General features: G+C 46.9%; 1 protein-coding gene across 2 annotated transcripts; it reads right to left on the minus strand.

The window, feature by feature from the left end:
* Window positions 1–278: 278 nt before the first annotated feature.
* On the minus strand, window positions 279–7120 carry CNGA4 (cyclic nucleotide gated channel subunit alpha 4). 2 transcript variants are annotated; one of them, XM_012456786.2, is made up of 6 exons: window positions 5801–7120; window positions 5584–5685; window positions 5273–5379; window positions 4371–5016; window positions 3450–3646; window positions 279–1176 (listed from the first exon to the last, which is right to left on the minus strand). In XM_012456786.2, exons 1-6 carry the CDS (start codon window positions 5860–5862, stop codon window positions 731–733), a joined length of 1560 nt encoding a protein of 519 aa, XP_012312209.2. In that variant the 5' UTR covers window positions 5863–7120; the 3' UTR covers window positions 279–730. The 2 variants fall into 2 exon arrangements, with proteins under 2 accessions (XP_012312209.2, XP_012312208.2); XM_012456785.2 differs by having other exon boundaries at window positions 3297–3646.
* Window positions 7121–9502: the final 2382 nt, after the last annotated feature.

The following is a 9502-nucleotide window of genomic DNA, read 5'->3' on the forward strand; positions in this document are numbered from 1 at the left end:
CTGCTTTGCCTAGGCTGAGTGTTGATTCTCTATTCTTCAGGTACCTCACTTCAGAATCTAACCCACTAGGTACTACACAGTTCATGCTAATCACCTCTGTGACTCAGAATTCAGACAGAATCCATCCTGGCCCACCACTGACTTTGCCTTTTCTTTCCAGCCCCATAAATGCTTAGGGAGGAGGCAAATACTTTATTGAAGTTCAACTTTCAGGGTATACTTGTGAATAGCCCATATGGGAAACATTCAAAAGACATCTTAGACCTAGAAGGCTCAGGGTGTGCTTTTGTGTTTTCACAAGTGTGTACACACCTGTGAAGTGCATCTGTGTCTACTGGTGTATGACTGTAAGCATTTGTGTGTTTAGGAGGTGTATGACTGAATGTGTATATATTGTGTGGGTATAAGACATATTGGTGCTTGTGGGAAAGCAAGTGTGCTGTGTGCTCTGAGAATGGAAATTCCAGAGCATTTTAGGTGGAATGCAGTCTTGGGGCCAACAGGTCTATGAGTAACTGTGTGTGTGTGTGTGTGTGTGTGTGTACTGGTGAGTGGGGGATGAATGTGCACTATACTCCTACATCTCTAGCTGGGCATCTATAGACCAATTTGCTCCTGTGTCTGTGATCCCGCAGGCAGGATGATGGAGTTGCAGCAGTTAGGCTTTACTACATTTCCGGGTTCACTAGGAGGTGGGAATCCTGGGGATGTGGATGGGGGTCACTCTAGATCAGGGGGTCCCTTCTGCCCTGCCCTCTTCATCCTTGGAAGTTCCCTCCCCAGGCTCGCCCTCGTCATCAGCCTCAGCCATGTCCTCGGGCATTGGCCACTCTCGAGTCTGCCACTCTAGCCGTTCAACGCGGTAAGCAATCTTAAGTGCGCTGGACTCCAGCTCAGCCAGGAGGCGAGCAAACTTAGTCTGTAGATCATCCAGCTGCTGGTCTAGGCCTCGTAGCCGGGACTCTGTGGCCTCCTGTAGGGCGATCTCAGCTGCCTCAGCATTCACATCCAACTTGTTCATTTTCAGCAGGATCTCACGTCCCTTCTCCTCCATGACGGTCTGTGCTTGTGGATACTCACTCAGTACCTCCTTCAGATCCTCCTTGCTCAGGCAGAATAGGTCTGAATAACCTAGGCTCTTGATGTTGGCTGTGCGGCGGTTCCCAGACATGTTCCCTGTGGCCCATGGGCGGATGGGAGGATAGTTAGCAGGAGGGCGAGGAGGTAGCATTTCACTCCTGAACCAGGACCTCCACCCTCCATATTTGTGCTTCTGAGCCTCTCCTTCTGCCTCATTAATTCTTTCACTTAGTAACATACTGGGGAACAGGCTCTGTGCTATGTGAGTATCAGGGACCTGCCTCAAATAATTCACAGTCTAGCGGAGATAGACATATATTGGAATAGTTACATAACAGTATGGCTGGTGCAGTGTAGACATATTCATCAGGTACTGTGGAAAGGTGGGCAGAGACCCTACCAAACTGTAAGGCAGGGAATTTAGGGAAGTCTGGAGGAAGGGATGTCCTAAGACATAATCTGAATATTTGTCCCCACCCAAATCTCATGTAAAATGTAATCCCCAAAGTTGGGGGTGGGACCCAGTGGGAGGTGATTGAATCATGGGGGTGAATCATTCATGGCTTGATGCCACGAGATCTGGTTGTTTTGGTTGTTTGAAAGTGTATGGCACCTCCCCCTCCCCTGGCTCCTGCTTTTACCAGGTGACATGTCTGCTCCCCTTTTGCCTTCTGCCACAATTATAAGCTTCTTGAAGCCTCTCTAGAAGCTGAGCAGATGCTAGCACCATGCTTCCTGTAAATCCTGCAGAACTGTGAGCCAGTTAAATCTCTTTTCTTTGTAAATTATCCAGTCTCATATATTTCTTTATAGAAATGCGAGAACAGCCTAATACACCTGAACTGAGTAGGAGGTAACTACAGGAAGAGGGGGACGAGAGGGGGTAGGGCAATCTAGCCAGAGGGAGGAGCATTAACAGAGGGAAGGGGGTAGAAAAGAGGTGGATGTAGAAACTAGTAAGCAGTTCGGAGTGTCAAAAGTGCAGGGTGTGGAGAGGGTGGAGAGAGGGAGATCTAGGTCACGCTGGGTCTCATAAGCCATGACATGAAGTTCAGACCTCATGCTGGGGGCAGTAGGAAGCTATTGAAATATTTCAAGCAGGGAGCTGTATGATATCTCTGCAGTTTAGAAAGAGGTTGGTGGAGAGTGGGTAGGGAGATAGGCAAGGCTGAATACTGCAAAGTCTTAGAGCTAGAAGGACCTTGGAAAAGGGAAAGGGAGCTACCATTTGTTGAACACTTGCTGTGCGCCAAGCATTGAGCTGGATGTCTCACTCACGTAGCTCATTTATTCTCACAAATAACTCTTAGGGTTTTTATTATTATCCTCATTGGATAGGTGATTAAGCTGAGGCTTAAGTAGGGAAATGACTTGTCCAAAGTCAAACAGACAGCCTCCTACCACATACAGGGTGTGGAGCTTGAGGGAATCATTGGAGGACAGATGTGAGGCTTTCAGAATCCGTGAGGGTAGAACCCTCACGCTGAGAGAGCCAGAGTACATCTAGCCTCTCAGCCCACGAGAGTGCGCTCACCCACTTTGCAGGATTTCCCACTCACACACGGCCTCATGCCTAATACCTGTGATTAAGCATAACAATTCCTACTGCACAGGGCTGATAAGAGGAAAAAGGGAGCCAGCAGGTAGTACCTGGCCTGGCCTAGAGGTGATGGTCAGTAAATGGGAACTTCTTCTTTTCTACCTTTCTTTCCACTTGGCTGTAAAAAAGTTGTTCTTTCTACGCATCCCACGTGTTATACCTGTGCAACCTTGGGCAAATTACCTGACTACTTTGAGTTTGATTTCATTATCTTTAAAATTGGGATAAGAATAGTAATTATCTTACAGAACTGTTGTGGGAATTTAATGTTTTGATATCATGTGAACATATAGTAAGCATGTAATAAATATTAGCTATTATTATTATCTCTGTCACTTTTCACTAGTCTATTGGTGCTTCAGGTCAATACCCACAGAGCAAGTCTATTTTCTCTTCTAAGAACCCACCCTCTTCACTGGCCTTGGCTCAGCTTCTTCTCAGGGAATGGGTCCTCTATTTGTTGTTTTTCTCCTGAGCCATCTAGTGACTCACAGAAGGGCCAGGTTTCCTCAATCAGAAGTTTAGGCCTGAAGTACTATCTGATCCCAGCACTGGGCTCTGCTGTCCTCATCCCTCTCCCTGTCCTTGCCCCTGGAACAAATACTGGGATACCCACCTTTGATGTTGATGATGCTGATCTCCCCAAAGTAGAGCCCTGCACCGAGCACAGCATACTGTGTGATACCATCATCTGCCACCACGGCCAGCTGACCCTCTCGGATGATGTACATCTCTCGGCCAATGTCCCCTTTATGGCATACATATTCACCTGGTGAGTAGGTCTGGGGCTGCAGTTTCAGCACCAGCTCCTCCAGCAGGCTGGCCTCACAGTTCTGAAAGATCTGCACCCGGCTCAGAGTAGACAGGTGCACGGACACAGCCACTTCTGCCCGCAGCCGCTCAGGCAAGTGCTGTAAGATGGCTACCTCATTGGTCATCTTCTTGTTGATCTGCAGATGCTGATACCTGAGAGTAAGGACAGTGCCATTTCCTTGCCAGCCTTTTATATGCCTGCCTCCACTCCTTCCACCAGGGCTCAGCTCAGCTCCAGCAAAGAACCCCACCATACTGAGATCTAACCGGGGTCATGGGAGTACCTGACAGTTGGATAATCTGTTTTCGAGGGCATAGACACCTCTACCACTTGACAATAAATAAGATAACTCTTCACCTCCTGTCAGGCTCTACCCTACCCACCAATCAGTGCTGTCTTGTTCCACCCCTACCCTTAGCTACCTCAGTGACCAAGCCCCCTCCTCTCTGGAGACCCTCTGCTCTCGCTCCCAATTTTGTGACACTTCCTTTTGTTCAGTCCACACTACGGATAACCGTAAGGTAGTCAACCATCTGTTTGCTGGCCATTCTCGGGGAGGATTGCCCTTCTCCACCCACTCCTTCCAGAGCCTTCTGAGCCCTATTAGGCAGTGGCAGTTCCCATTCTCTGGTCTCCATATTATCCTTTTTTGGGTATGAGCTCCTCTCCCTGTTGGTCTCTTACCCACCTCCTCCCCCCAAGTCCTGATTCCTCGTTGAAGACATCTCTTTCCAAGTCCCACCCAGCAAACCCACAGCTGAATGCTACATTTTGACTGCCTTGCCTGGCTTACCAGGCAGTAAGTACCCAGTTACCTCCCTCAGGTTCCATCATGTACACTGGTTCCTGTCCTGGTCTGGAACCCCAAATTCTCACCAGTCAATAACTGTCCGCTCCAGCTTGCGGTTGACGTGCTGCAGCTTCATATACTTCTTCACCTGTGCATGATCTGGGTAGAAAGCCGCATCTGCAGTGTTCATGTTGTAGATGACAGAGCTCATGCTACCCATGATGGTAGCGAAACCCATGACAGCCAGCAGGAAGTCACCCACCATGAAGAGGTACTCCTCCTCCCGGGCTGGCGGTGGTGTATCGCCTACTGTGGTCAGGATGAGCGTGGAGAAGTAAAAGCTGTAGAGGTACTGGCGCCGCAGGCGCTCAAAGCCCGGCTGTGCGGGGTCCGGGTACACCCATACGTCACGCCCGAAGCCCAGGTACCGGGATAGGGCAAAGTATAGGCAGCTGTTCCAATGGATGACGACAAAAATGTAAAGCATCAGCTTGGCAATGCGAAAGGCATTAGGGTAAGCTGTGCGGGTCTCTGTGCGGTCGAAGGCCTCGAAGAGGCGGGGCACACGGAGAAAGCGGTTCAGCCTCAGGGTGGGTGTGTGTGGGCCCAGCCGCAGGTAGACCACGTCTGTGGGCATCAGGGAAGCCAGGTCCAACAAGAAACTCCAGGTGCGAACGTAGCGACTTGAGATCCTACCCTTGTCCACCACCAGGATGCCCTGTTCTAAGAATCCTGGGGGGAGGTAAGAAGGGGATCTGCTGTAGTCAAGTGTGGCTGAGTGTGAGCAGGCCAGGGCAGGCCAGGGAGCCAGTCTGAAGGACAGGGTGGAGCAGGGTATAACTATGCTCTGGGGTTTCTAGGGTGAGCACTGGGATGCTGTCACACAGAGAGGTACAGGAAGGTGGGGATGCCTTTCTTGTTACTTCTTAAGTGGCTGTCTTTAGGAAGGGAACACGAAACAAAGGGTCATTCCTAGAAGCTCACTGACCTGTGTGGAAGCGCACCACGATGTCCAGCAGGTACAGCAGGTCACTCGTGTAGTCCAGCACCAACCAGGCCACCAGATAACCGTGCTGCAAGTCGGGGAAGCAGGCTCTGCAGGGCAGGGTCAGGCATGATTGGATTAAGGGCACCCTCTGTGTGTGAGCCATCTGCCCAGGGCCCTCAGCACTCTGCCTCAGGCCCTCCCAGGGGTGTTGCCCCTCCTCCCTGCCCCTGCAAGGATCTGCCCTTCTTCTTGGCCTCACTCTTCAGTCCTCTTCTAGGCTTTCCTCCCCTCCCTTAGAGCCCCTGCCAAACCTGCACACGAGGATGATGAGGTTATACATGACTGGGAAGACCATTGTGTTCAGCCACCAGTAGTAGTAATCCCCAGATGGGTCCAGGACAGGCAGTGACTTCCTGTAAGAAGGAAAGTCTTGCTTCATTTATTCACCAGGCATTCAAAACTGTAGTTGTGACTCAGGCACCAAGAGGAATGAGGAGAGATCCCACACAGGGGACCAGGACTTCTCACCTGGCTTTGGATGGGGCTGGGGGATTGGACTCTGTTGTCTTCACTTTGGTGTCCTGGCTCATGGTTCTGTGCTCTTGTGCTGGGGTGTGAGATGTCCACACCTTCTTTGCCTGTAGGGGACTTCCTGAGTTGGGGGCTAGTGCCTGACTGCCTGAAGGAGGCTGCCCTGGGGCTCCAGCTGTGACTTATTTGTCTTTGAGGCTCTTAGCAACACAACCAGAGCTACTGAAGGGGTGGAGACAGTCTAGCTCCAGTACTCTGCCCTGTCTCCCAGGGCCTGGGCTTACATCTGCCCAGCTAAACACCCCTAATGAGATCCCTGGAGAAGGTGGGGAGTGCATGACTCAGAGGGAAGCCTGGGTCTTGTCTGTTTTCCTCTTCCCCTCCCTTCACAGCAACTGAGCTACATAGGTGTCCTCTAGGTTAGAAGACCTGAGTTTTAGTGTAGGATAAAATACTCACTCTGTTCTTTGCAAATTCTCTGTGTGGGCCTCACTGTTTATTTAACAACTATGACTGAATGGTTCATCTAAGTCAGATGCTAAACTATTCTCCAGGGACAAAGACATGCCTCTCATATGAGACGTGAGCTCTATTTTCATAATCTACATCCTACCCATATATCCTCCATATACACCGTCCCCCATCACACCACTATCATAGATAGTGTGATAGGGGCCATTCTATGATGCTTTTGTCTTCATTTCCTTCTTGTTACTTCTAGTGCCTGATCCTAGCAGCTATCTCATGCGTTTTATGGTCCCTGATCTTTCAACTTTTCTCTTTTTGTGACCCTGCTTAAATATCTCCTATATATAAACAAACAAAAACCCTACAATTTCTCCCTCAACCTGATGTTCCTTTCACTACTATCATCCTTCTCAGTCAACAAATCAAAATCAGAACACCCATAGGCAGGTATTCTGTGTGCCAGGCCAATATTGTGCTAAGTACTAGGAATTGGAGATGAGTAAGACATAATCCTTCCTCTCCAGAAGTTCACAGTCTGCTAGGTGAAATAGTCAGGCAGACAGGTAATTACACATTAGGTAATTAAACAGTAGCAGTATTGCCAGGATACTGATGAGTACTCTGTTAGGTGGATACACAGAAGGCTATTATAATACACAGGCAGTGTCCCTACAGAACCTGGGTTCTGTAGGATGAATAGAAGTTGGGTACAGAGATGGGAGGGTGAAGAGCACTAGAGACAGAGTGCACAGAGTGGGCAAAGGCATGGAGACATCAAAAAGCATGGGTGACTGGGCAAACATCAATTGGTTTATTTTAGAGGACGTAGTGGGTAGTGGTGAGAGATGAGAGATGAGGTGAATGATAGACGAGGTCAGCTCAGGAAGAGTTCTGTCAGCCATGTTATAAAGCTTGGATTTTACCCAACGGCAATAGAGAACCTGTGAAGAGTTTTGCACAGTTAAGTGATAGAGTCAGGTTTGTGTTTTTGGAGTGTTTTAGAAGAAAAACCTGTGGTCCCTAACTAATTTTTGTGAAACACTCTTTTTCCATGGCTTAATTTATTTAGAAGCCCCACATGTTAAAATGAAAAGACAATATTCAAAATAATGCAAAAAAATGAATAAAATCCTTTGTGATGCCATAATGTCTTCATTTTCTGTTTATTTTTTTAGTCTCTTTCATAAGCTCCTCTGTCTATTCCTTCTATGATGGTTTTTTTTTCCCCCCTTGGATTCTGTTTTAGGCTTTCCTCTTTTGCCATCCTCCTAACTCTTTCTGGTTGACGTCAGTCACCCACAGGACTTCCTTTGCCATATAGTGGCTCCCAAAAACTCTCCTTGAGCTGTAGTTATCTATATGACTAACTGCTCACTGGATGTTCCTACTTGGATATCCCACAGTCACCTTCCACCCATTGGGTCTATAACTGAGCTCATTATCTTCCTCTACCTACTTTTTCTCCTAGAATTCCTATCTCTGCCTTTTCAGCAAGAAACCTAGGACAAGCATTTATCATTATTGTATAACATTGTAGCAGTTAAAAAAAAATGGTTACAGTCTGGGCACGGTGGCTCATACCTGTAATTCTAGCACTTTGTCAGGCTGAGGCAGGCAGACTGCCTGAGCTCAGGAGTTTGAGACCAGCCTGAGCAACATGGTGAAACCCTGTCTCTACTAAAATACAAAAAATTAGCCTGGCATGGCTGCGTACACCTGTAGTTCCAGCCACTCAGGAGGCTGAGGCAGGAGAATTACTTGAACCAGGGAAGCGGAGGTTGCAGCGAGCCGAGATTGCACCACTGCACTCCAGCCTGGGTGACAGAATGAGACTCCATCTCAACAACAACAACAACAACAACAACAACAACAACAACAACGAGGCCACAAATTCTTTGACACTACTCCCTTGTGATAGTTTCAACCAATAGAGTATAGCAGGAGTGATGCTGTATGACTTGTGAGGCTAGATCACAGAAGGCCATGCAGCTTCGCTCTGGTTCTCTTAGAATGCTTGTTGTCTGGTAGCTCCCTCTCAGGATGTTCCCTCTTGAAAACTACCCATCACACTGTGAAAAGTTCTGTTTGACGATCCCCCCACTGAGTTCAGTTTTTCTGTTGTACCATCCCAGGAATTAGATGTGTGACTGAAGAAGCCTCCAGATGCTTCCAATCACCATCCTCAAATCACCCCTAGATGTTCAAGTTTTACAGATAAGACCCCAGACATCGTGGAATAGAGACAAATCATTCCTGTGGTATCTCATCCAAATTCCCAGAATTTGTGCACATAATAAAATGGCTATTGTTTTTATGACACTAAGTTTGGGTTGGTTTGTCACACAGCATAGTAACCAGAACAAACAAACATAGACAAAGGTGTACAATCCTTAAGTATATAGTTTGATACATTTTCACAAAGTGAACACACCCATATAACCAGCACTCAGATTAAGAAACAGAACATCACCAGTGCCTCAGGAGCCCCATTCTGCCCCTTTCAGTCAATGTTTTTCCAAGAGTAATCACTATCCTGAATTCTAATATCATAGTTTAGTTTTACCTGTTTTTGAATTTATATAAGCTAAGCATTAGTTTTTAATTCTTCCTCTTATTTTCCTCTTATATCCACCCAATCATCAAACTATGGTGATCTACCTTCTAAAAGTCTACATGTCCACTTCTCTGCATTTTTACTATTCTAGTTTGGGCTTTATAAGCTTGTTTGGTCTTTGCAAAGGTCCCCTCACTATCAATCTATGTATAAAATTCTTTGTAGCCATCATCCCAAAAGTAAAATTGAAATTCCTTAACATAGTTTATAAAGTTCTTTAGTCCATGTCTTCAGCCTCATTTCACAATGTTTCCTCACATGTTCCCTAGGCTCCAGACACTGTACTGATTGCAGTTCTTATAGGACTCCCCACATGTTGTCCATTTTTCCTTTCCCTGGTATATGCTGATCCTGTGGTCTGAAACTTCTATTTCTTTTCAAATACTTTTTATTTGAACTAATTTTAGGTTTACCGAAAAGTTGCAAAAATAATACAGAGTTCTTATCAATTCCTTATCCATGTTTCCCTAATGTTATGATCTTACATAAACCATAGCACAATGATAAAAAACTAGGTATTTAATATTGGTAAAATACTTTTAAAACTACAGACCTTATCTGAAACTTCTGTTTTCCTATTTTAGTTTATCTTATTCTTCCTTGTTTCCCAAGACTCG

The sequence above is a fragment of the Aotus nancymaae genome, unplaced genomic scaffold, assembly GCF_030222135.1.
Source record: "Aotus nancymaae isolate 86718 unplaced genomic scaffold, 86718_ANA_hifiasm-v0.15.2.pri h1tg000059l, whole genome shotgun sequence".
Lineage (NCBI taxonomy): Eukaryota > Metazoa > Chordata > Mammalia > Primates > Aotidae > Aotus > Aotus nancymaae.

Excerpts from the sequence above, each read along its gene's own strand:
- CNGA4 (XM_012456785.2), bottom strand. The coding sequence starts at position 5,862 with ATGAGCCAGGACACCAAAGTGAAGACAACAGAGTCCAATCCCCCAGCC. Across the intron at positions 5,380-5,583 it reads CTCATCATCCTCGTGTGCAG|AGCCTGCTTCCCCGACTTGC; the intron begins GTTTGGCAGGGG and ends CCTGCCCTGCAG. Across the intron at positions 3,647-4,370 it reads GAGCGGACAGTTATTGACTG|GTATCAGCATCTGCAGATCA; the intron begins GTGAGAATTTGG and ends CCTTACTCTCAG.